This window comes from Drosophila takahashii, chromosome 2L, assembly GCF_030179915.1.
Source record: "Drosophila takahashii strain IR98-3 E-12201 chromosome 2L, DtakHiC1v2, whole genome shotgun sequence".
Classification (NCBI taxonomy): Eukaryota; Metazoa; Arthropoda; class Insecta; order Diptera; family Drosophilidae; genus Drosophila; species Drosophila takahashii.
The window spans coordinates 32688916-32716020 of NC_091678.1; the positions used below are offsets into that span (position 1 = coordinate 32688916).

General features: G+C 34.7%; 1 protein-coding gene and 1 long non-coding RNA gene across 4 annotated transcripts in view; one reads left to right on the forward strand and one right to left on the reverse strand.

The window, feature by feature from the left end:
- Positions 1 to 26365, reverse strand: part of dpr21 (defective proboscis extension response 21) — a 303758-nt gene extending 277393 nt beyond the window's left edge. For 2 of the 3 annotated variants that reach the window (XM_044393668.2, XM_070216387.1), the window contains exons 1-2: positions 26262 to 26365; positions 26018 to 26211 (exon numbers count right to left, since the gene is read on the reverse strand). In XM_044393668.2, the coding sequence (XP_044249603.1) occupies positions 26018 to 26211; positions 26262 to 26301 (234 nt within the window). In that variant the 5' untranslated portion in view covers positions 26302 to 26365. The remainder of the gene's footprint in view (positions 1 to 26017; positions 26212 to 26261) is intronic. The other variant, XM_044393669.2, reaches the window with a different exon arrangement.
- On the forward strand, positions 2671 to 4097 carry LOC138911834 (uncharacterized). The gene is made up of 3 exons (XR_011417482.1): positions 2671 to 3011; positions 3230 to 3305; positions 3929 to 4097. It is a non-coding gene; the product is annotated as an uncharacterized lncRNA (long non-coding RNA).
- Positions 26366 to 27105: the final 740 nt, after the last annotated feature.

The window sequence follows — 27105 nt, forward strand, 5'->3', positions numbered from 1 at the left end:
ATTCTAGTTCCGGTGTTTTTTGAAATTTTACCTTCTACTCCTGGGAATATTTTTTTGTATATATTTCTGAATTTCGGTTTTTTTGTTTTTTAAATCGGATCACTATATCATATAGCTGCCATAGGAACGGTCGAAAAATTAAATGGAAATTAATGGGAAAAAAATGATATCTTTGTTGGTTTTTATTACATTCCCTTCTACTCTGGGATATGACTATTTTGAAATATTTCCGAATTTCGATTTTAATTTTTAAAAAGATCGAACTACTATATCATATAGCGGTGATAGAAACGATCGAAAAATTATTGTGAAATAATAAAAAATTTTACATTTTTGCGATTTGTAAATTAATAGAATGATCTGCAAGGGTATATAAGATTCGGCTTGCCGAAGCTAGCTTCCTTTCTTGTTTTTTATAAAGTCTTTCTTCTATTGTCGACCGTCTGAATACTCTTCTCTTTCTTTGTTTTTATACCCTTGCAGAGGGTATTATAATTTTGGTCAGAAGTTTGTAACGCAGTGAAGGAGACGTTTCCGACCCCATAAAGTATATATATTCTTGATCAGGATCAATAGGGGAGTCGATATAGCCATGTCCGTCTGTCCGTCTGTCCGTCTGTCCGTCTGACCGTCTGTCCGTCTGTCCGTCTGTCCGTCTGTCCGTCTGTCCGTCTGTCCGTCTGTTTCAATACCGTTTGCGAGCTCAGTTTAAAAGCTAGCGCCTTGAAACTTTCACAGTCGTCCTAAAACATGTGTACGCAGATCAAGTTTGAAAGCCGACCCGATCGGACGTCTATATCCTATAGCTCCCATAGGAACAATCGGATATAGCTTTCACAAAAATGAAGATATTTCGCTCAGTGTAAGAGCTATTGGCATGAATCTTTCCAAATCGTATTTTTTTGTGCGTACCTTGATCAGGGTAAAAGCGCGTGCCGATCGGACGTCTATATCTTATAGCTCCCATAGGAACAATAGGGTGAAATCGGTCAAAATTTGACGTTTTTCAGGATATTTCGCGCAAAATATTAGCTATTCCCATGAAACTTTCCAAATCGTATTTTTTTGTGCGTACCTTCATTAGGGTAAACGCGCGTGCCGATCGGGCGTCTATATCCTATAGCTCCCATAGGAACAATAGGGTGAAAAATTTTAAAATTTTATTTTTTCAATTATAAAATATTTTGTTGTTTATTAATGCATGTTGCTAGTCTAGTCAAGTTTTAATTCGTAAAATCTGCAAGGGTATTAAAACTTCGGCTTGCCGAAGTTAGCTTCCGTCCTCGTTTTTATTGATAAGGGCGAGCAAATTCCCTATACTCCCTTAGCACGCGAAATCAAATAATATTATAGCATACATCGCCAGCATTTCGAGCAGTACACCTAAACGCCTACTTCCTACAAAGTTACAATGAATTTTCTTATATTTGTTTGAATATTCCTATGGGAGCCTTAAGATATAGTGGTCCGATCCGGCTCGCTCCGACATATGTACTACCTGCAATAGAAAGAAGACTTTCGGGAAAGTTTCATCGCGATAGCTTTAAAACTGAGAGACTAGTTCGCATAGAAACGGACAGACGGACAGACGGACATGGCTAGATGGACTCGGCTATTGGTGCTGATCAATAATATATATACTTTATGTGGTCGGAAACGTCTCCTTCACTGCGTTGCAAACATCTGACTGAAATTATAATACCCTCTACAAGGGTATAAAAATTGAAGCATAAGAGTTATTTGTCAACTTTTATAATAAAAATTGAAAAATAGGATTTATTTGTCAATTTAAAAAAAAAAAAACTCTTATTTAAGATTCCTGGTTTAAACGGGGAAAACGAATAATTTCACAATTTGTAATTGATGATTTGTACTCCAATGGAAAAGTTGATTTAAAACAATTTTTCCAAAGGTTTGAGATACACGCCGGAATGCAAAAAATAAAACAATTTCAACTGGCACCCAGCGCACTGATTTTAAAGTCAGTACTTTTACGAGAATTTAAAGAAATGGGCAACCGTACATTGCAAAAAGTACAAATAGCGCTACTTTCTGAGGTGACCATAGTAGACAAAAATAATGAAAAGAACGTAAGAGAAATCTTCAAAAAATTTCATGATGTTCCAATCGAGGGAGGCCATTCAGGAATAAGGAGAACTTTATTAAAAATAAGGCAACATTACTATTGGCCAAACATGACCAAAGTACCCTGCAGGAAAAATGCGATCTAGTCTGAAAAACAACTAGTTAAATAACTAATATAAAGCAACCGGAATTTGTCTGAATGCATTTGGACTACACAGGGTCTAGAAAATTTGTGCTAGTCGAAAAAATGATTAATACAAAACTAGTAAAAAATAAACTTGTCTCGGACTAGTACCTTTCTGAAAAAAACACCTTAAAACAAGAAAGGAAGCTAGCTTCGGCCAGTCGAAGCTTATATACCCTTGCAGATAATTCCTATTAATTAACAAATCGCAAAAATGTTCAATTTTCTAATTTTCCGATCGTTCCTATAGCAGCTATATGATATAGTCGTCCGATTTTGATCAAATTAAAATTGAAATTCGGAAATATTTAAAAAGAGTCATATCCTAGAGTAGAAGATAATACAATAAAAACCAAAGAAGCTAGAATTAGAACTTTATTTTCCTTTGAATACAGAAAACCTTTCTTGATGGAAAAAATTCAAGAAAGAATTTTTCTTAAAAATAGAAAAATGAAAATCTCATATGTTTGTTTTGCCATCGCAGCCAAAACATTTTTGTACGTATTTAAGGACAAAATCACCTTTGAATATATGAATGAAATGACCCTAGAATATAGGAAAGTAGCCATTGACTTCCTTCGGCTGCCGAATGTTAACGACAAGAAAAACGAAGTGGGACGAAGGGCCTACCCGGCTACCGACTTCTCTGATCCCCCGAGCGTCAGTTGTGAAAAAAATTCGTGAGTGATGGACGTGATTTTCAAGCGGATAAAAGGTGAAGCCTTTTTCCGAATATTCAAAGGTATGTAAATATGTATATAATTTTTTATATAGCGGGCGTACAATTGTATGTATGTAATTAAAGGATACATTTCAAATCTCTTTACCAAGCGTATACCAATTTAGGTGAATTGTTTTTTAGCTAGGAGCTACGTACATACATACATTTGTACATAAATTTGTGGGTGTACAGTTCTATAATAACTTTATCTTATTACTCGCATTTTATTTATTTTTCAGAGTGAAAATACCTGCAGTTGCATCAGCCAAATAATTTGTTTGTCGAAGCTGTAATTTTGTTTTAAAACCTTCTAAGGTAAGAAAAATATGTTGTATTTGTTTGACATACTTATGTATGCATGTAAATATCTATGCATGTACGCGGCTCACCCCATGGTAGAACTATACAAGGTGATCTCGTCGCGAGAGCTGCCCTCTTTTGAGGACGTTATTTGTGCCAGTCTCTATCTAGCTTTCTCATTCTATCGCTTAAGAGAGACAGAGAGGTAAACATATTTAACGTCCTCAGCAGAGCTGACGAGACCACCTTGTATAGTTCCACCATGGCTCACCCGATCTGAAACCCGATTTTCAACCCTTTCATATTCTGCTCCTCTCTCTCGCTCGCTTGACCTACGCGTCGCGACGTTTCTCTCTTCACCTTCTTAAAACTGACACGATCTGCCCTGCTTACATTCGGTCTCCCTTCGCGCAAAGGACTGTATGTAAATATATATGTATGTATGTACGTGTCTCTCCCGTGCCTCTCTCTGTCTGAAATTCGATTTTCAACCCTTCATTTTCTACCTGTCTTGCTCCTCTCTCTCGGTCGTCTGTCCAACGTGTTTGTATTTTGGCTATTATTAACATTACATTATTTCAAAAAAGTTATTTATCTAAAAACAAATCATTGATATCCCAATAACTCTTTTTTTATAGATGAGGAAAGGCGAAGAAAATGGATCACCTTAGGTCATATGAAGTTCAACAGACCTTGGGTAATAATAATGTTTTCTTGAGTCAAAAATGTGTTATTTAAAAATGTTTAAATGTTAAGTGTTAAATGTTTTAAATGTAAATAAATATAATATGCAAAAGAAAAAAACAAGTTACATTTTATTTTTAGGGATTCAGTGTTAATATAAAACTTCCTTTCAAGAAATATTATTTCTTCAATCAAGAAATAAAATTTCTTGAAAGGAAATTTAAACAAGAAAGAATTTTTCTTGTTTAAAAGGTGCCTTTCTAAAAAACCCTTTCTTGTTTTAAGAAATTTAATTTCTTTTAAGAAATTTCTTGTTTTAAGAAATTTAATTTCTTGAAACAAGAAACAAACCACCTTTGAAACAAGAATAGCCTTTCTTGTTTTAAGAAATATTTTTTCTTGTTTTTATGGTGGCTTTCTAAAAAACCCTTTCTTGTTTTAAGAAATTTAATTTCTTAAAACAAGAAATATTTTTTCTTGTTTTAATGGTGCCTTTCAAAAAAACCATTTCTTGAAACAAAGGTGAGGTTGCCTTTGGCAAAAATTCAAGAAAGAATTTTCTAGATTTTAAGGAAATTCTTCGATTTTTTTTTATGAGTGTAGAATTTTTTAAAGTTTTTTTTTCCGATTGTTCCTATGGGAGCTATAAGATATAGTTGTCCGATCCGGTCGGCTCCGACATATATACTACCTGCAATAGAAAGAAGACTTTTACGAAAGTTTCGTCCCGATAGCTCAAAAACTGAGAGACTAGTTTGCGTAGAAACAGACAGACGGACAGACGGACAGACGGACGGACAGACAAACAGACGGACATGGCTAGATCGACTCGTCTTGTGATGCTGATCAAGAATATATATACTTTATGGGGTCGGAAACGTCTCCTTCACTGCGTTGCAAACTTCTGACTGAAATCATAATACCCTCTGCAAGGGTATAAATATTTAACTGGTAGAACAAATACATGTTAGGGTCTAGGTAAAAGGCAACTGGAATTTAACTAGTTGCAAATGAAACACATATGATCCAAAAATATAGCCTAGAGGGTAAATGTCTTGGAAAATTTAACAATAAACAAATCAAACACTGCACTATGGTCCGAGCGGCCGATTTTTTGGCATAAAGTCGAAATTTTTATGTTAATGTTTTGTATTTTTTATTTTAAATTCTTAAAGTTAATAGATCATACATATACAAACTTAAAAAAAAAACTTTAAAAGCTACACTAACGCTTTTTATGAGCTTTCAAAAGTACACAATCGATCAGCTGCTTAGGACTAAGAAATTGGCGCCATAATATTTTCTTTACGTTTGTGCAAAAAAATAAAACTTCTTTGTCCCGACTAAACTAAGTAAATTATGGAAATGAAAGATCAAGGTATGTAATATTTAGTGTGTATAGTACATTAATGTGTAATCTTAGTGTTCGACCTGTGTTTAATTTCCAATTTATGTGTATTTTTATAGAAAATTAATATTTGTTCCCTGTATTTAGTGGGATAAAACTAACGACCCGACGTCTGCCCACAAAAACTAAGTACGCCAGTTTGTACATATACATGTCGTTTTTCAGCGCTAATTAACACCTTTTCCCCGTTCGTCCCCCTTTTCACGCAATTCCACACTATTCAGGGACCTTAAAGTTTCTTCGTAGCGATCTCTAGGATATTTGGCGCAGCAACAATCGAAAATTTAATTTTTTCGGATTGCATTTCTGTAAAAATTATCAATTACCACTTAAAAGATGATAAAACATCAAAAATAAATTTAAAAAAGTAGTTATTTTGAATCCTTCCTTGTTAAGCATTCGTAAGAGAAAGAAAAGGAAATGTCTTCCTTTGCTTATAATTCCGTTAAAAAAATTACAAAAATTATTGTGAGTGTGGGGTTTGAAAGATACAGAGTTGCACTTTTTAAATGTTTTGAGTTACATTACATACGAAGAATCCGTTCGTCTGCAAAATAGGTTCAAAGTTTGCCAAAAACAGAATTTTTCCAACTTTAGTGTCCTTTTTTTTAGAATCCTTGGGTGTGAAAATTTTTTCGAGAGCACATTTAGAGCGCCGATTATTTAAAGCAAATAGGACTTTTAAGATTTCATCGAGGTATTTAAAAAAAGGTTAAATTTTATAACACAGGGTAGTATTATGAATTTGCTTGTATGGGAGGCAAAAGAGGGCGTGGTCGCACAGACTCAAAAATTTGTTTGCATACTATTCTTTGTAAAAAAACAGAATGTGTAAAGTTTTAAGTCTGTGACTCAATTTTTAGAGTTTATGCCAAAAAAATCGACTTTTGGACCATAGTGCACTGGAGGTCCTCGGTTCAATCCCCAGTCTCTGTACATTTTTTTTTTGTTTTTTGTTTGCTAGGTGATGCTTTAAACTTTGTTTAATCTGTCCGAGGCAATATATATGTGAAAAATCACTGTTTTTGAATTATGTCACACTAAAATTCATAAACCTTGTTAGGGCATTACAAAATGTGATGCGTGTATGGCTCAATCAGTTGGTGTGTCTACAAATCCAAAGGTCCCGGGTTCAAGTCCTAGAGAGGGCGACTTGCCTCAAAAAAGTAAGTTTGTTTTAATTTCATTTAATTACACTGTGCAGCATTTTTAGTGCTTTTTAAATTTACCTCGATGGATGCTATATTTTTGGATTCGTTACGAATTCCCAAGTTAAACTGCGTTTTCCAAAAAGTTCCCCGACGCAAGGATTCTTAGCAAAAGGACCTCAAAGTTCGAAAAATTCAGAAATTGGCCAACTTTCTAAAGCTCTCAGAGGCAAACGGATTCATGGTTTGGTTAGATGCTAAAGTTTTATAAAAGATACACTCTTTATCTTTTAAACCCCATACTTACAAAATTTTTAAGATTTTTTTTAAGGCAGAAACAAGTTCTAGAAAACATAGTCAAAAAACATAAAAGTATACAGCTGCGGTCAAAATGGTAGTAGTGTTGCCGCCCTGTGTATTTAAAAGTTTGTTGTTGTAATTGATCTTTTCCTGGTAATATTGTATTGATTATAATTTTCCTATTAGACTAATTGGATAAGAAAAAGTTACAACATCAAACTTTTAAAATACACAAGGCGGCAACACTACTACTATTTTGACCGCAGCTGTATGTTTTTCAGTTTTTTGACTATGTTTTTTGAAATTTATTTCTGCCTTAAAAAAAAATCCTAAAATTATTTTATGTATGGGGTTTGAAAGATAAAGGGTGTATCTTTTTAAAAACTTTAACTTCAAACCAAGCCATGCATCCATTTGCCTCTGAGAGCTCCGCAAAGTTGGCCAATTTTAGCATTTTTCGAACTTTGAGGTCCTTTTGCTAAGAATCCTTGCGTCGGGGAACTCTTTGGAAAACGCAGTTTAACTTGGGAATTCGTAACGAATCCAAAAATATAGCATTTATCGAGGTTAATTTTTGATGCTGCATAGTGTTATCATTTACTGTATTTGATTACATAATAATTATCAGAAATTCTCTAAGGACCGCGCCTATTGATTGGATACTAAATTAGAAGAGCGTCAAGTTAGGCATCGTCAAGTACTAGTGAAATTCTATCACTTGATGGTTTAGAGATTATTTTTAATTTTTTCGTGAAAATATTTTTTTGAGTGTAGTTTAACAGCTGTAACTATAAATTGGTTAACAGTCACTAGTGCAAAACTAGTAGCAGATGGACTAGTTGTTTCCGACGACAAGCATATGAAAAATGGACCACTTCGTTACAAGGAAATGGACATAACTTGAACTAGTTAACCTTCTTGACCCAACTAGTATTTTAATAGTCCAAAACTGATTCCGTTTCCTGCAGGGTAGTTACTAAATATGTAAAAACCTGTCAGACCTGCCAACAATCTAAGACAACCACTTATACAAAAACACCATTTTGACTATTACCGAGACACCTACTTCAGCTTTTGACACGGTACTAATTGATACTATTGGTCCATTACCGCGTTCGGAGGACGGAAATGAATAAGCAATCACAATTATTTGTGATTTAAATAAAAATATTTAGTAACAGTATCAATTCCGAATAAAAGCGCAAATACCGTTGCAAAAGCAATCTTCGAAAACTTCCCTGCAGGAAAAATGCGAACTAGTCTGAAAAACAACTAGTTAAATAACTAATATAAAGCAACCGGAATTTGTCTGAATGCATTTGGACTACACAGGGTCTACAAAATTTGTGCTAGTCGAAAAAATGATTAATACAAAACTAGTAAAAAATAAACTTGTCTCGGACTAGTACCTTTCTGACAAAAAAAACCTTAAAAATATTTAACTGGTAGAACAAATACATGTTAGGGTCTAGTTAAAAGGCAACTGGAATTTAACTAGTTGCAAATGAAACACATATGATCCAAAAATATAGCCTAGAGGGTAAATGTCTTGGGAAATTTAACAATAAACAAATCAAACACTCGAGGTCCTCGGTTCAATCCCCAGTCTCTGTACATTTTTTTTTTGTTTTTTGTTTGCTAGGTGATGCTTTAAACTTTGTTTAATCTGTCCGAGGCAATATATATGTGAAAAATCACTGTTTTTGAATTATGTCACACTAAAATTCAAAAACCTTGTTAGGGCATTACAAAATGTGATGCGTGTATGGCTCAATCAGTTAGTGTGTCTACAAATCCAAAGGTCCCGAGTTCAAGTCCTAGAGAGGGCGACTTGCCTCAAAAAAAGTAAGTTTTTTTTAGTTCCATTTAATTATCATTTACTGTATTTGATTACATAATAATTATCAGAAATTCTCTAAGGACCGCGCCTATTGATTGGATACTAAATTAGAAGAGCGTCAAGTTAGGCATCGTCAAGTACTAGTGAAATTCTATCACTTGTTGGTTTAGAGATTATTTTTAATTTTTTCGTGAAAATATTTTTTTGAGTGTAGTTTAACAGCTGTAACTATAAATTGGTTAACAGTCACTAGTGCAAAACTAGTAGCAGATGGACTAGTTGTTTCCGACGACAAGCATATGAGAAATGGACCACTTCGTTACAAGGAAATGGACATAACTTGAACTAGTTAACCTTCTTGACCCAACTAGTATTTTAATGGTCCAAAACTGATTCCGTTTCCTGCAGGGTTTATACTCGTTTACGGCCCAATGAAAGTCATTCTAACAGATTTCGATTTAGCGTCGCTTGTGAACGGTTGTGTTTACCATTGTGCTCTGAGTTTTTGTTTTATATTGTGTTATTTCCGCAATTATTTTGTGTTTATTTACTAACAAAGTTTAGCCTAACAATCGTGTTAGTGACTTTCATAGATCTCCCAGATTACGGGTACGTTGTTATAGTTATTTTAACATTTCCATTTGATTTATTTAATATCTTGCCTTTGTTAGTGTAATTTGCACTCTCCAAATTGGCTCTTATATTCTCTCTCTTACTCTTACTCTCTCTCTCTGCCGCTCTATTATCCCAGCGGCGAAAATTGCCATTACAAAATGGATTACGAATGCATTACTTCTCCTCTCGTAATAGAGAAACAATGGATTACAACATGGATTACTTTGCCATAGGCATGGCCGCCTTGTAATGTGGTCGGGAGAAAATTTGCATTACTAGTAATGGGAAAAGTATGCTAGGGCCGAATCACCTTCGGGTCTCCATTACGAATTCTCTATACTTTCCCAAAATTGAATTGCAAAATGTAGACAGACTAGAGAAAATTCAACATACATTTTGATAAACGTATGCTGAGTTGTAATGCTGTTAGTTTATGAAAACAAAAAATATTCTTTCCTCATGTAGGAATTGAACATGGGTATCATTGTATAATGGATGGAAAGGCTAACCGCTCGGCCATTGTCTGAGCTTTTTTTAGTTCGCTAAACTATACTTAGAATGCATGCTGTTATTATTAAAGTTTCGAAGCTCAAACGTGAAGGAGGGGAAACGAAAAACGAACACATTGGCAATAATTATACCCTTGTAGAGGGTATTATAATTTCAGTCAGATGTTTGCAACGCAGCACAGTGGGGCGAAAAAGCCAAAAGTCTGCCTTAAATCAGCGGAGCCCTATAGCGAATATCTTTTGATGAGGCATTCTTAAAGGCAATTAAATATGTAAAAAAACATCATAAGGTGAATTTTTTTAGTGCAATTTTTTTGTTGTAGAAAATTTTTAAGAAAAAAAAAATTGTTTTATTAAGAAAAAAAATATAAATAAATTAGTTATAGGGTTCTAAGTTTCCCAATATTTTTTTTTAATTTAACTTGATTTTTAAAAAAAAAAATTATTCAAATCGGTCAACTATAACTTATAGCTGCCATATAAACGCTTAGTACAAAAGGGAATATATCGGTTCTATTTCATATTTTTTATGTAAATTTGGATTAAGTCATTATTTATCAATTTACGTCAATGTTCAGATTTTTTTTTATATTGGTTTGTAATTTCTTAATTCTTATTCTTGTAATTTCTGTCAAGAAAATATTGCATAATATAAATCACGTTTTTGATATAAATCATAAATTGGTATAAATCACGTTTTTGATTATATCTCGATAACATATTCCGTTTATATTTATATTTTCAACAAAATAAAAGAAATTTAAATTATAATTTTTTTTATTCATTTTCATTTTTATCGCTACTGTCAGAGCAGTCAAAAATCGTCGATATTTATTTTTAGGACAGGGAAGGCTTTTTATAAGAGCTAAAGCCGACTCTGGCATTTTTTCAATTTTTTTTTTAAGGAGTTTTAAAATAACTGGAAATTATAGGATCCGAGTTTACAAGCATTCTATTGAAAACATCCTGGTTTGATTTTTCGCGACTAGATTTTCTGGAATTGTGTTCTCGGAAATGCTTAAAAGATATCAACTCATTTAACCTTTGTTGTTCTAAAGACACACATGTATCACATTCAATTTTACCCACAAGATAAATCACAATTTTTCACTCTTCTAAAACATAACAATAGCTCTAAAACACGAATACATCACATTAGTAAGAATATATTTAACGCCACGAACACAATATAAATACCTCCGGCTTCACTTTCCATTATAATTGGATTTAAATTTGATAATACAAAATAATTGGACAGCTTGCCGCGAAAGAAAAACAAAAGTAATTGGAAACAGCTGACTAGTAATACAACTAGGGATTCATGCTGTAAGTGCGCGCGGAGAACCCAGGGCTGGCAACTATTCAAATTACGTAAATTTCTTGCTAACTTTAACCGCGGTTTTCTCAGAAGAGGCACAAAAGGGCAGGCTAATTTTTTCAGAAAATGTAGTTAAATATCTAAACTTTTTTTAAAAAAAAGAATTAAACGGGGATCTAGGGTGTAACACTACTTTACGTCCAAGAATATCCAAAAAAACCCAATTTTTTTGGACCACTTTAAAAATATTAAAAAAAAATAGTAATTATGTATCTAAAATTTTTATTTTTTTTTAAATATTTTAAGAATCGGTTGCTCTTAAAATTTCAATCGTTACATATACAACTTAAGCCCTTGGGCGCTTTCAGAAAAATTTCAAAGATGTGTAAAAATACCTTTTTTTCTTGTTGGCTAAAATTATATTTCGAAAAATAAACTTTAAAAATCTGTAGTGGGAGAACCATTCATCACAGATCACTGTTTCCTTTTGATTTGTATAGAGAATTCAATTGTTTTTAAAGTTGCATTTCAACATTTTGGAAAATCTTAAAAAAAAAAAACCATTTTGGCAGGCTTTTTGTTCTAGGCGCCCCACTGTGCGCAGTGAAGAAGACGTTTCCGACCACATAAAGTATATATATTCTTGATCAGAACCAATAGCCGAGTCTATCTAGCCATTTCCGTCTGTCCGTCTGTCCGTCTGTCCGTCTGTCCGTTTCTATGCGAACTAGTCTCTCAGTTTTAAAGCTATCGCGATGAAACTTTCCCGAAAGTCTTCTTTCTATTGCAAGTAGTACATATGTCGGAGCGAGCCGGATCGGACCACTATATCTTAAGGCTCCCATAGGAATATTCAAACAAATATAAGAAAATTCATTGTAACTTTGTAGGAAGTAGGCTTTTTGATTCTTGACTACCTAAAAACAAAATTTAAATAAATAGAAACGCTGAATCTGGAATACCACGAACTGCACCGAGTGAGCATTCTTTTATTTGCAAATAAAGAATTTATCAAATAAAAACACTGTATTTTAGGGTCATGGAATCAGTAAATTTGCACTTAAGAGTTCCATATAGGAATCTCTTGTTGTAAGACTTTTGGAAAAAGCCGCTACTTTAGCGGGAAAAAAGCTATAATAGCTAAATTTCGTTAGTTTGTAAGTTCTACACTACTAAAGGTACAGACATGTGCTATAACTCGTTTAAAAGGTATTTTGATATACTTCATCGCCTGTTTAACTTAATTCGTTTAAATACAATGGCTTACAAATTATGATTGACCAATTTAAAATTAAATGTATATATAAGCTCCAATGAGAGCAAATGTAAACAAACAAAAACTTCTGATATCAAATAAAAACACCTCTTAACGAGGTAAAAAACTAGTGACGATCACACCTTCAACATACAAAAGTTCTGATATCAACATTTGTGACGAAAAATGATTACACTCGTCATTAAATAGACTTTCTAATATTTTATCATTCGGCCTGCAAACTATTCCAGCCTTTTTCCCTTTACAGGCATTTTCTATTGCAGCGTGCCGAATGAGAAAATATTAGAAAGTCTATTTAATGACGAGTGTAATAATTTTTCGTCACAAAAGTTGATATCAGAACTTTTGTACGTTGAAGGTGCGATCGTCACTAGTTTTTTACCTCGTTAAGAGGTGTTTTTATTTGATATCAGAAGTTTTTGTTTGTTTACATTTGCTCTCATAGGAGCTTATATATACATTTAATTTTTAATTGGTCAATCATAATTTGTAAGCCATTGTATTTAAACGAATTAAGTTAAAAAGGCGATGAAGTATATCAAAATACCTTTTAAACGAGGTATAGCACATGTCTGTACCTTTAGTAGTGTTGAACTTACAAACTAACGAAATTTACCTATTTTTAGCTTTTTCCCGCTAAAGTAGCGGCTTTTTCCAAAAGTCGTAGAACAAAAGATTCCTATATGGAACTCTTAAGTGCCAATTTACTGATTCCATGACCCTAAAATACAGTTCGTATACCCTCACACAAAATTCAATACTCAGGGAGCGTTAGTTGTTCGAGCTGGCAAAAGTGGCTATTTTCGTATAAAAATAACTTTTAAACCAAAATTTAAGGACTGTCAAGGGCTATACAGTTTAAAGTTGTAAGGAAAATCGTTAGAGCCGTTTTTGAAAAAATTAAAAAAAAGCTAAAAAAAAAAGTTTAAAAAAAAATTATTTTGTTCATATCTTTTTAACTATTACATTTACACAAATTGCATATAGAGGGCGTTTATAGCATTTAACAAGAGAGAACGCTATAGTCGAGTGCCTCGACTATTAGATACCCGTTACTCAGCTAAACAACTTAATAGAAATATGCCTTCTTATATGTTTTTCGCCGCTCGATTTTTACCCAGGGATCTCTTTCTAGAAGAGGCTTTCTAGAACTTTCAATTCTGCCTAGCACATCTTCCGTCTCTCTCTAGCGCAGGTAAATGCACTTGTGAAAAACGTATACGAGCAAAAAGAGACAAAATGCGCGCCCCATTTCAAATAATTTAAAATTTGCATTAACATAATGTGAATTAGAGTGACCACAGAAAAATAGGCAGATTTTTTCCTAAGCCATTTCCTAGATGGCGCTAGTGCATATTGTATTGCGCCATCAACCGCCAGATATTGGTACTACTGGTCATGAAAGGCGGAAATGTAGGCGCTGGCCAGGTTTAAGCGTTTATTGGGTTTGTGGGCGTTAGAGTGGGCGTGGCAATTTTTTACTTGGCCAATCGGTAGGTATTGACGAAGCGAATACATATCAGTTAATATTTTCATAATAGCTTCAAAACTGTGGGCGTTAGAGGGGGCTTGTGGGCGTTAGAGGGGGCGTGGCACCTTTTTGAAACAAACTTGCGCTGCGTAGGAGCTCTTAGAATATTCATGCAAAATGCCAATCTTCTAGCTTTTCTAGTTTCCGAGATCTCAGCGTTCATACGGACAGACAGACAGACAGACAGACGGACAGACAGACGGACAGACGAACATGGCTAGATCGACTCGGCTAGTGATCCTGATCAAGAATATATATACTTTATGGGGTCGGAAACGCTTCCTTCTAGCTGTTACATACTTTTGCACGAATACAATATACCCTTTTACTCTACGAGTAACGGGTATAAAAATACCTTTCAAACGAGATGCAGCACAGGTCTGTAGCTTTAGTAGTATAGAAGTTACGGCTTTCCGAATTTTAGCTATCTATAGCTGTTTTCCCGCTAAACTAGCGAGTTTTTCCAAAAGTGGTAGAACAAAAGTTTTTTATATCGATATGATGAACGTCATATCAAATTTTCAAAACTTAAAAAACATGTTTTGGACAAACTGACAAACTGACAAACAGAATTAAATTTTCATTTTGGGAAGAAGAAGAATATCTTATTTTGGCTATAACTTTTGAACGGAGCGTCGGATTCGACGGGTATTTTCAAAAGGAATACAACTAAAACATCCCCACCGGCCCCAACAGCTCCAAATTTCGAAATTTTCACTTTTTCACTTTCACCGCTTTTTCCCCCAAGCCAATTGATTTTCTTAAAGTCTTGGTATGCAATCCTGTTAGTTTTCGCAATACCTTTCGATAGGTGTATCATTCATTATGATCGGACCTTCACAGTAGATTTTCATTTCTTCGTGTATATATAGTAGTCGCCTTCGCACACTCTCCTGGTGCGCTTCGTCACTACATGGACCGCCGTCCATAGTGATTATAATAACTGGGGACTTAAACAGCAATATTTTGGCAATATTTAAGACTAAAATTATAAAGCCGGCTGTCAACTCATGGTTTAATACCTACACAAAAAGTGCAATAAAAAGGCGAGACTATAATTATGACAAGTGGAAACGATATAGAATGGAGCATTTTTTCAGGCAGTACAAGAATAGCAGAAAAGAAGTAAGTATTCTAATTAAGAATGCTAAACGAACGTTCTATTAGTCTAAATTTGAAAGTGCAATATACTCTCAACAAACATGGAGAGTCATTAAGAGTCTCGGAATAGGCAAAGCAGTACCTGAAAAAAATGACGATATTGACGTAACTGACCTAATTCAAAAATTTACTGACCTTAACGTACCTGAAGCTGACTCTAGTGTCTAATAATTGTATTAATATGTTTGATTTTGCATGTGTTAGTCAGTGTGATGTCTTAGAGGCTATGTTAAAAATTAAATCAAATGCCGTTTGCTTGGACGATATGAGCCCTAAATTTATAAAAATACTTCTGCCCCACATCTTGGGGCATATTACACATATAATTAATTTTGCATTTACTACTTGTATGTACCCTGAGCAGTGGAAAATAGGAAAGATTATTCCAATACCCAAATCAAACCGTGATTTTAGGCCGATATCTATTCTTTCGTTTTTGTCAAAGACGTTTGAGCAACTGATTACAAAACAAATAAACACCTTTTTTACCACTAATAATCTACTAAATAGCAAGCAATCTGGTTTTCGACAAAATATAAGCTGCACAACCACTTTAATTAAAGTTGTAGAAGACATCAGACGAAAATTAGATAAAAACGACGTAACATTCCTGACACTTCTTGACTTTAGCAAAGCATTTGACACCGTGAATCACAAAATCCTTTTGACGAAGTTAAAAGTTCTTTACAATTTTTCTAACACTGCACTAAGCCTTATGAACTCTTATTTAAGTAGCCGTAAGCAAGCAGTCGTTACAAACGAAACTAGGTCGAACTACATGCACGTTAAACGGGGTGTCCCTCAGGGCTCTGTCCTAGGGCCCCTGTTGTTCACGATCTACATAAATGATCTGCCGAATGTACTGTCCAACTGTGAAGTCCATATGTATGCAGATGATGTTCAAATGTATGTTAGTCGTCCTTTGTGTCAAATTAGTGATTGTGTTAAAGTCTGTAATGATGAGTTATTATATGTTAGTGAGTGGGCATGTAAAAATGGTCTCAGTTTAAATCCGTCTAAATGTAAATGTCTTGTTATTTATAAAAAAACCTTAGTACTGAGCATTTAAACAACCTTACCATAGGGAGCAAAAAGATTGAGTATGTTGCTAAGGCGGAGAACCTGGGCATCACATTAAACAATACCCTATCATGGACTGACCAAGTTAATAAAGCAGTAGGTAAAACTTACGGTGTGCTTAGGAATCTATCCTTATCGCAGCACTTCCTCCCAATGAATATACGGCTTATGGTCGCCAAGGCGTGCTTAACATCCGTACTATTTTATGGGGTTGAGATTTTCGGAAGATGTGATGGAGCCAGCCAATACAACTTAAATGTAGCGTTTAATTGTATTGCCCGTTATGTATTCAATGTTAAGAGATATGACCATGTTACGTGTTATTCAAATAGGATTTTTGATATAAGTTTGACGAATTGGATAAAACTTAAAGCTTTGACACTCCTCCACAAAATAGTTTAAACAACCTGATTATATATATGACATGATAAATCTATTTACTTCCCAACGCACCAAAAATATAATTCCTATTAAAACTACTCTGGCTAGCTCTGACAAGCACTTCTACACTAACACTATTCGGCTTTGGAATCAACTTCCGCATGAAATCAAATCAATAACACAGGCCGACAAAATGTGACATGGGTCGGTGTCCAGGCCTGCCACCATTTTATTTCGATAAATGAGGCTTTTCTAAGCATAAGTTGCCACTACGCCCATAGTCCATCAGCTCTGGTATTTGCGGTATCTTTAATTTAAGAAAATCACAAATTTTCTTCGTCTTTTGGGATATATCTTCAAGAGTGGTCAACACATTTTGGTAATATTTTTGGAATTAAATAGTTACATGTCTCTTTTATACGGTCGTTTTGGAAAATTCAATCTAAGTCAACCACAAGAGGAGGTGGGCGCATTCAAAATTTTCAAGTCACAGCAAAGTTTAAAAATCTTCATTTGTGAACAGCGTTTAAGAATTAAATAAAAATATTTTCTTCTACAATGCATTTTTGATCCAAAGACACCTTATGTCCTTACTGTTCCTTACTGTTTTTCTTACTTCCTTCACAGTGACGATTCACAACAGTGAAATAAAATGGTGGCAGGCCTGGACACCGATCCATGTCACATTTTGTCGGCCTGTGTAAGCAATGCACATAGATTTACCATAAAAGTTAGGGAACACTTTGCAAACACACAGTAGGAATAATAGTATAATTGTAATATTACATATAGTTTAATAATGTTAATATCAAGAAATGACATAAATTTTAGTAAATAAGTAAATCAAACTGCTTGAAACCCATTGTGACTAGCGCGCTAAGATAAAAGTAGAAATACTGTAGCGTTAGGAATCGATCAAAATAAATATATAAATAAATATAAATTAACAAATCGCAAAAATGTTTAATTTTCTAATATTTCTCATTAATTTTCCGATCGTTCCTATGGCAGCTATATGATATAGTCGTCCGATTTTGATCAAATTAAAATTGAAATTCGGAAACATTTAAAAAGAGTCATATCCTAGAGTAGAAGATAATACAATAAAAACCAAAGAAGGTAGAATTTATTTCCTATTACTTTTCCATTAATTTTCCGATCGTTCCTATGGCAGCTATATGATATAGTAGTCCGATTTTTTAAATAATTAATTCGAAACTCAGAAATATTTAAAAAATAACATCCCCAGAAGGTAATATTTCAAAAAACACCGAAGCTAGAATTTTTATACCCTTGCAGAGGGTATTATGATTTCAGTCAGAAGTTTGCAACGCAGTGAAGGAGACGTTTCCGACCCCATAAAGTATATATATTCTTGATCAGCATCACAAGACGAGTCGATCTAGCCATGTCCGTCTGTCCGTCTGTCCGTCTGTCCGTCCGTCTGTCCGTCTGTCCGTCTGTCCGTCTTACATTTTCTTTACATGTAATGCATTTTTTCTCCAGACCCCATTCGCCTGTTCGCCGCTGGGTATAACCGATTACAATCGCTGCTTTTCGTTAGAGAAGTTGTAATCAGGGCTCCTATGACTTCGTTTTTTCGTTCGCTAACGATTTCCCTTCGTCAAAAATCACAAACACACATAAAAATTATTGTCTATGTGTTCGTTTTTCGTTTCCCCTCCCTCACGTTTGAGCTTCGGAACTTTAATAATAACAGCATGCATTCTAAATATAGTTTGACGAACTAAAAAAAGCACAGACAATGGCCGAGCGGTTAGCCTTTCCATCCATTATACAATAATACCCATGTTCAATTCCTACATGAGGAAAGAATATTTTTTGTTTTCATAAATGAACATGCATTACAACTCAGCATACGTTTTTCAAATTGTATGTTGAATTTTCTCTAGTCCGTCTACATTTTGCATTACAATTTCGGAAAAGTATATTGAATTCGTAATGGAGACCCGAAGGTGATTCGGCCCTAGCATACTTTTCCCATTACTAGTAATGCAAATTTTCTCCCGACCACATTACAAGGCGGCCATGCCTATGGCAAAGTAATCCATGTTGTAATCCATTGTTTCTCTATTACGAGAGGAGAAGTAATGCATTCGTAATCCATTTTGTAATGGCAATTTTCGCCGCTGGGTAATTTCACTCTCTCTGAACCTGCCGAATTTCTTGTAGACCTATTCTCATAGTCTCTCTCTCTCTTGCTTGCTTTACATCTAACTGTTCGTGCGTTGAGTTGTTTTGGTGCCCCACAAGCCACGCTCAGTCGATAGAAGACTTTTCTCTCGCGCTCTCTTTCGATTTAATTCGCGATCTCGCGCTCTTATACTTTTTGTGTTTTTGTGATTTTGTGGTTTTGGAATTTGATCCCAGTGCCAAATTTACTTGAGGTATTTTTTTATACTTTTATATACTTTTTATTTTATTCTCTTTATTCTCTAACATATTTTTCTTATAATGACTCTTATCTGTACTAAGAAAAATTGTAGGACTGCATCTAATGACCCTTTTGTTTACTGTTGGCTCTGCGAAGCAATGATGCATTCTTAATGTGCAGGATTTACTGGCAGAGTTAAAGACTTTATTGAAATGCGGATTGGTCTCATGTGGGTATGTGAGCCCTGCAGGGATTTGGCAGTTGAGATGAGCAGCTTTATGAGGCAGACTCGAGACGGCCTATGTAATCTTTCACGAGTTTTTAAACAGCTCAATGATGGATTTAATTCCGTATGTGAACAATTTAATAATAAAAAATTATTAACCGAGTCGCCCAAACGCAAAAAAGCTAGCTCAACGACAGTAAAGGCGAGTGTTGAATCCACGTTAAATCCAAACTTGGTAGCTGCTGCAGTTTCTGGTGACACAGGGGTAAGTGAACCATCTGGGCCAATGGATACTGCTAGTTCAGGTGTAGTCCCTGTCCCTGTAGCCCCTGTATCTGAAAGTCAGGCTCCAGATCCGGCGGAATCAACCAATCCGGTGCCGACCATACCCATAGGTACAGTGGGCGCCGTTTCTGTCGCTCAGCCGAATGAGGTACAGGCTGCTGCTGGGGGGCGTAAAAATCTCTCAGTTGTACCCAGACGTACAGTAGGTGCCGCTTCTGGCTCTCAGCTGAGTGAGGTTCAGACTGCTGCTGGGGGGCGTAAGAAACTCTCAGTTGTTCCACATAGGAAGCAACTATTTGTTTCAAGATTTACGCCTGATACCACATCTGAGGATGTTTTGGAATTCATTCGTGAAAAATTCCCATCCGAGGATATTGCGGTTGAACAATTTCGATTTTCATACGCCCGTAGGATATCGTCTTTCAAAATTTTTGCTCCGCCTGATGTGTTTAAAGAACTGCTTTCTGAAAGCTTCTGGCTTAATGATGATCTGGTTATAAAAGAATTTGTTCCTAATAAACCGAGAACAAATAATAGGCCTTCCACGGTGCCAAAAAACTGAAAAGTTTATTATTGGCTTACCAAAATGTTAGAGGACTTAACATGAAGCTACCAACGCTTTATGCTGACTCCTCTGCATTTACGGACGATATCTTAGCTTTTACTGAAACTTGGCTGAAACCAGAGATAACAGACTCTGAAGTTCTGTCTACCAATTTTAATACCTACAGAACCGATCGCCTTTCCCGTAGGGGGGGCGGCGTTTTAATTGCCGTCACCTCCACCATAAGTTCTGAGAGAATTCACTCTTATGCCTCTAATGACATTGAATTTGTTTGTGTGAAAGTTTCCCTGCAAACCTTGTCTATTTTTATTACATGTTCGTATATTCCGCCTGGCTCTGACCTAATAATTTATGAGCAACATCTATCTGCTATTAAATCAATTTTATCCTTTTTTTCCAATAGAGACCTTTTTATTGTTTTGGGTGACTTTAATCTCCCTGATATATCTTGGTCCCCCCCTTCTGACTCACTTGTCGCTTTACCTTTATCCACCCATGATTTTGTGGATGGCCTTTTAGAATTATCGTTACAGCAGGTTAGCTTTATACGAAATTCATTAAATAGACAATTAGATCTTGTGTTTGATTCAGAGCCGTCTGAAGTCACAGTATCTAGAATTGACGCTCTTGTGGTACCAGAAGACCGATACCATCCAACTATGGAATTGACAATTTGCCTCCCCTACCTTGATACCCTCTCTCCTTTAGTTTCTCCAACTAAAATGAGATGTTTTCGGAAATGTGACTATAATAAACTTAATTTAATGATTTCGCAATACGATTGGACAGATCTTTATAACTGTGTGGACATCGAAAGTGCAGCGGAACTTTTCTATAGCGTTCTAAACACTTTTTTTAATGAATGCGTTCCTGATAGGCTTCCTCCCAAGCCGAACAGGCCCCCCTGGTTTACAAATGCGCTTCAAAGACTAAAAAATCTTAAAACAAACACTTATAAAAAGTATAAAAAATCGGGTAAGCCATCTGATTTTTCGAAATATGTGGTGGCTCGATCTGATTTTAATGTTCTTAACAGTCATTGCTATTCCATGTATTTAAATCGTTGTAAATTTAAATTTTCAAATGATCCGAAGCAATTTTATAACTTTGTCAACGCAAAGCGTAAGTCATCAGCTTTGCCTTCATCGGTTCGATTTAACTCAATGGAGGCATCGACTGACTCTGAAATTGCTGATTTATTCTCTGACTTTTTCCAAACTACTTATAGCTCTTCTTCATGGTCAGAATCAAATTACCGTAATCCCTTAAATAGGGCAAATTGTATTTTTTCCCCTATAATTACCGAAAGTTCTCTCTTAAGAGATTTAACATCAACAACGCCAACTTATTCTCCCGGTCCTGATGGACTTCATGGGTGTGTGCTTAAGTTTTGTGCATCAACCATCTGCAAACCTATTCTTAAACTTTTTCAATTGTCTATTTCATCATCAGTTTTTCCAACTATCTGGAAGGATTCTTTTATTATTCCACTTCACAAAAAGGGTGCGAAGGCGGATGCCCAGAATTATAGAGGTATTTCTAAATTGTCGGCTATTCCAAAAGCCTTTGAACGTATTATCACTTCTCATTTGCAACATTTATGTTCCTCGCTAATATCACCGTGTCAGCACGGTTTTGTTAAGCGAAGATCGACTACCACCAACCTACTTGAATTGTCATCAATTGTAATAAATGGATTTAACAAAAAAATGCAGACTGACGTTGTATATACAGATTTCAGTAAAGCCTTTGACTCTGTTAACCACTCTCTTCTTTTATTCAAATTAGATTTGCTTGGGTTTCCATGTAATCTATTAACTTGGATTTCAAGCTATTTGAATGGGAGGACTCAGAGGGTTATATTTAAGAACGCTGTTTCAAAAACGATCCATGTGACATCTGGAGTACCTCAGGGTAGTCATTTGGGCCCTTTGCTGTTTACTTTGTTTATTAACGATCTTCCCTCTATTGTAACACATTCTCGTGTACTAATGTATGCGGATGATGTTAAGCTTTGTTTGACATATAATAATATAGAGTCTGGTTTTGGTTTACAATCAGACATTGATCAATTTCAAGTATGGTGTGAGTATAACCTCTTAAATTTCAACTGCCTAAAATGCAACGTAATGACCTTTTATAGGGTCACCCCTACCTTTATAAGTTATTCGCTTCAGAATTTGCCACTTGACCGTATATATTCAGTAAATGATTTAGGCGTTCTTCTGGACCCGAAGCTTAAATTTGACTGCCACATAATGTCGACAGTCAATAAAGCTATGAGTGTTCTTGGGTTTATAAAGCGTTGGTCAAAAGAATTTGATGACCCTTATATAACCAAATTATTATTTACCTCCCTTGTCCATCCTATATTGGAATATTGTTCTTCGGTTTGGAGCCCACAATACCAAGTCCACATTGACCGTATAGAGTCGGTACAAAAAAAATTTCTCCTTTTTGCCCTTCGTAGTTTGAACTGGGATCAAAACGTAAGGCTACCTTCCTACCAGAGTAGATTATTATTGCTTAATTTACCGACACTTGCAAATCGTAGAAAAATGCTTGGTACCATTTTTATGCATAATCTTATAAGAGGTGATATTGATTCTGTAGAGCTTGTTAGCCGCCTAACTTTTAATGTTCCCGTTAGACTAACACGTAATTATCATCCTCTTAATTTACCTCGATGTACATCAAATTTTGGTCTGCACGAGCCCTTTCGCGTTCTATGTAATAACTATAATGTTCTTTATCATTTAATTTGCACATCAACTTCTATCCCGGTATTAAAAACTAACATTTTAACTCATTTGCTTCACTCCTAACTGCATGTTTTTTTTCATTATTGGTCCCGTCTTAATGGGTTTTATGTATTCTTCCTCGCGAACTCGCATTTTTGCCCAAATTTACAAAAGGGCCCCGCGCGTAACAAGCACGTGCTTGGTGTCGTTGGGCCACTTGTTTGTACTTCTCGTAGTGCATCAACGTCCATCATATAACAGACACGGGCACAGCGTATAAAAACAGTATAACAAGAGATTTATGTAAATATATAAAAATTGACAACATCTCATCGACTGCAAACCACCATCAAACCCTAGGGACTATTGAAATCAGTCACCGAACGTTTAACGAATATGTCCCTTCATATATTTCAAGTGACAAAAGTGATTGGGACATATGGTTGAAATATTTCACGTACTGTTATAACACTACACCATCAGTCACGCATAATTATTGTCCGTACGAATTCGGAAGACCAGCTCAAAATTTATAGATATTTCTAAAATAAATCAAATAGATCCCATATACAACATAGATGATTATGCTAAAGAAGTTAAGTTTAGGTTCGAATCAGCATACAAACGGGCAAGAACCATGCTGGAAAGGGAAAAAGAAAAGCGAAAAACCCTATACGATAAAGACGTAAATAATTTCGATCTTAAAGTCAGAGATCAAGTCTTACTTAAAAATGAAACATGGCACAATCTAGATAAGAACTTTCTAGGACCATTTAAGGTCGTAAGTATTAACGATAGAAATAATATAAAAATTATAGACAGTAAAAAGAAGCAACAGGTAGTAAGCAAAGACAGATTAAAACCTTTTTATAGCTAATAACTTAAAATAATCAAACTGAAAAAAATATATATATAATAAAATATAATATATATATAATATATATATATATATATATATAATAAATTTTAATAATGATAAAACTTCAAATCATTTTATTGAATTTTATTTAAATTTTTTATCAGTAATTCAAAATCTAAAATAATAATAAGATATCTTTAGACCGACTTCTTTAATATATACGTCATACTTTTTAACGGGGGAGGTGTAGCGAGCGAAGTACTTGATATATATTATTTTACCTATTTACTTCATTAAATATATATATTCATATATATGCACATATTTATACACACTTATTAATCTCAACATTTGGTCGACAACGGTCATGCTAAAATGCTGACTATGCATTCCCACGGTGCCGGCTGGTTGTCGCTCGCTAACACATTGAGCCAGCCGTCTCAGGGCATATATGTGTGTACGTGAATATGCTAACGTTGCATTTACTTCGCCCGCTGCTCACTTAATTCTAGCAGCTAAGAATGTTTGACTTTTGGATAAATTCACTCTCAAACTGGACGTCTCGCTCGGGATGCTTATTAGTTCTCTATTTGACATATACACTGGTGGCAAAAAAAAATAGAAACGATTTGGTAGAGCCTGATTTCTTCTCATTTTCTCACTAATTAAACCTGATATAAATTTGGTTATAATTTTTGTTTAAAGTGTATTCTAGAACCTTAATTTACAACAAGCGAGAGATTTAAAAAAAAAATGTAAGTCCAAAAAAATTAATTCTTATTATAGCCCGATATTTTTGTGGAGAAAATAATAGAAACGTTCGCAAATTATACCAAAATTTTGGCTTATTCCCGTTACAATCGTAAGTGAATGTGTTGTGTTATGATACATTAAACAAAAAATTTACGAATTTGGCTGGCCATCTAGTTCCCAACAACGCATTTAGGTAGTTTGCAGTTACCATTCTGTTTTTATACCCTTGCAGAGGGTATTATAATTTCAGTCAGATATTTGCATCGCAGTGAAGGAGACGTTTCCGACCACATGAAGTATATATATTCTTGATCAGCATCAATAGCCGAGTCCATCTAGCCATGTCCGTCTGTCCGTTTCTATGCGAACTAGTCCCTCAGTTTTAAAGCTAACGCGATGAAACTTTCCCAAAAGTCTTCCTTCTATTGCAGGTAGTACATATGTCGGAGCGAGCCGGATCGGACCACTATATCTTATGGCTCCTATAGGAATAATCAAATAAATAATAGAAAAACCATTGTAACTTTGTAGAAAGTAGGCGTTTTGATTTTTGACATTGTAAAAACAATATTTTAAGTAGGCATACCTGCAAGGGTATATAAACTTCTGCTGGCCGAATTTAACTTCCTTTCTTGTTAAGTTGTACAAGTACGGGATCGCTTTTTAAGGACTTGTGATCTCTCAAATTGCCTTTTGAAATGTTCTTCTTTATAAATGTAGGCTATTTTGAAGAAATGGAGTAGTTAACTCTGCCCAAAATAAAGAAAACACGGAACATAAAGGCAACAATTTTAAGGTTATCTTCGATTTTAATGTTAAAAAAAATCTTAAAAATTCAATAATTTTTACCAGCTGAAAAAATTACCTAAAAAATAAGGTATGTTTTATTAAGATCGGTCCACAACTTACTGAAATACAATTAGCGATGTAATCATATTCAAAACTACTTTGCCGAAAAGCACGATTTACATAAAAATTTCCGAACATGCGAAGCATGAATCTAATCATGTATGTCGGGTTGGTGTCCGACTATCTAATCGCTATCACTCATCTAAAGGGAGTGCAAGGGAGATGGATATATAACATTTCGATTGCGCATAACTTTTAAATGAATGGTCCGATTTGAAAAATGTCTTCTACATTTCGATAGGTATATTTATACGCAACAAAATTGCATTGTTATTGGCGATTGTTTGCGTTAGAGGGGGCGTGGCGCTCGGCTGAAATAAACTTGACTGCGTAGGAATCCCAAGAATATGTGTGGGAAATCTCAACCTTCTAGCTTTTGTAGTTTCCGAGATCTCAGCGTTCATACGGACGGACAGACAAACAGACAGACAGAGAGACAGACGTACAGACGGACATGGCTAGATCGACTCAGCTAGTGACCCTGATCAAGAATATATATACTTTATGGGGTGAGAAACGCTTCTTTCAAGCTGTTACATACTTTCGCACGAATACGATATACCCTTTTACTCTACGAGTAACGGGTATAAAAATGTGGAAAATCAAAAGTTGCACTACTAACTTAATACACATCAATTAAGCTTTGAATAGTTTTGAATTCAATTTAAAATTGCTGTTACATTTTACGTGTTGCATGGTATTTGATACGCACACTACTTACTCTGTAGAAAAATCTACCTTACCGTTTTATTTCCAAGATTCTTAATGCGACAGTTCAGATGTCCAGTTTTTCCAACCAACGATGTAACATTTTTGGTTGCTGAAGTATCAAAATAGGGACCTCTGTTCAGGACCGTACTCACTATATTTTCTTCACTTAATAGATAGCGGTCTGTCATTGGTACCGCGTTTTTTTGGCAAGTTTCCCTTAAAATTACTAAGCAAGTTATTACATTTTTGTGTTCCAAATTATAACAATATACTTACAAATACAAAGAAATAACCGGAAAGTCAAGAAAATTCTCATTTTAATGCTTTTATCTCTCAAACATAATACAATATTCAGCACTAAATGCGGGCTGAGTGTTGCGTTTTTAATATTATATTACACATGCGCAAACGCATGCGCAATAATAGGAAAAATGTTATACATTTTAATTAAAATATATTGTTGTAAACAATTTTAAATGGAATTATAATAAACATTTATAAAGACATTTCCGACCCAATAAAAAATAAATATAACTCATTCTAAAATTTTTTAAAATAAGTATAAATTTGTATGAGAATATTTCTTTACTTTTGGCGACTTTTTACTTTATGAGGATTTTTAGCGTACTCGAGATGAAGTGTCCGTCTAAAAAATATTAAGTTAGAATCAGGGACCGTAAATAATCATTATTTGAGATTTTTATTTTTAAAAGACTACTGTGATATTTTGTTTTAAACGTCAAAAATAACGTTCTTTTTACTCTTGTCTACAAAGTATATGCATTTCAACAAATCTGGAAAGCAAATTAACTGTTATTTGTTCATGTCTATAAAGTGCATAAAAACCATTTAAATTGTTGATTAAAACTTGTAAAAACCTCAGAAGGCCTTTTAAAATAAAAATCTAAAATAATGATTACACTAGTTTACAACTTTAAATTTTTTTTCGAGATAAACGCAGAGACCAATTTTTTTTGATTAGTTTTGAGTGGCTGATCACGCTGAACAAATTAAAAAAAATTCCCAAAGAACCGTTCTGAAGATATTCGCAAAAATCCAGATTTTCGGTACTTCTTTTATAAAACCTTACAGATCTCAAAAACCCTTAAACCACTAAACT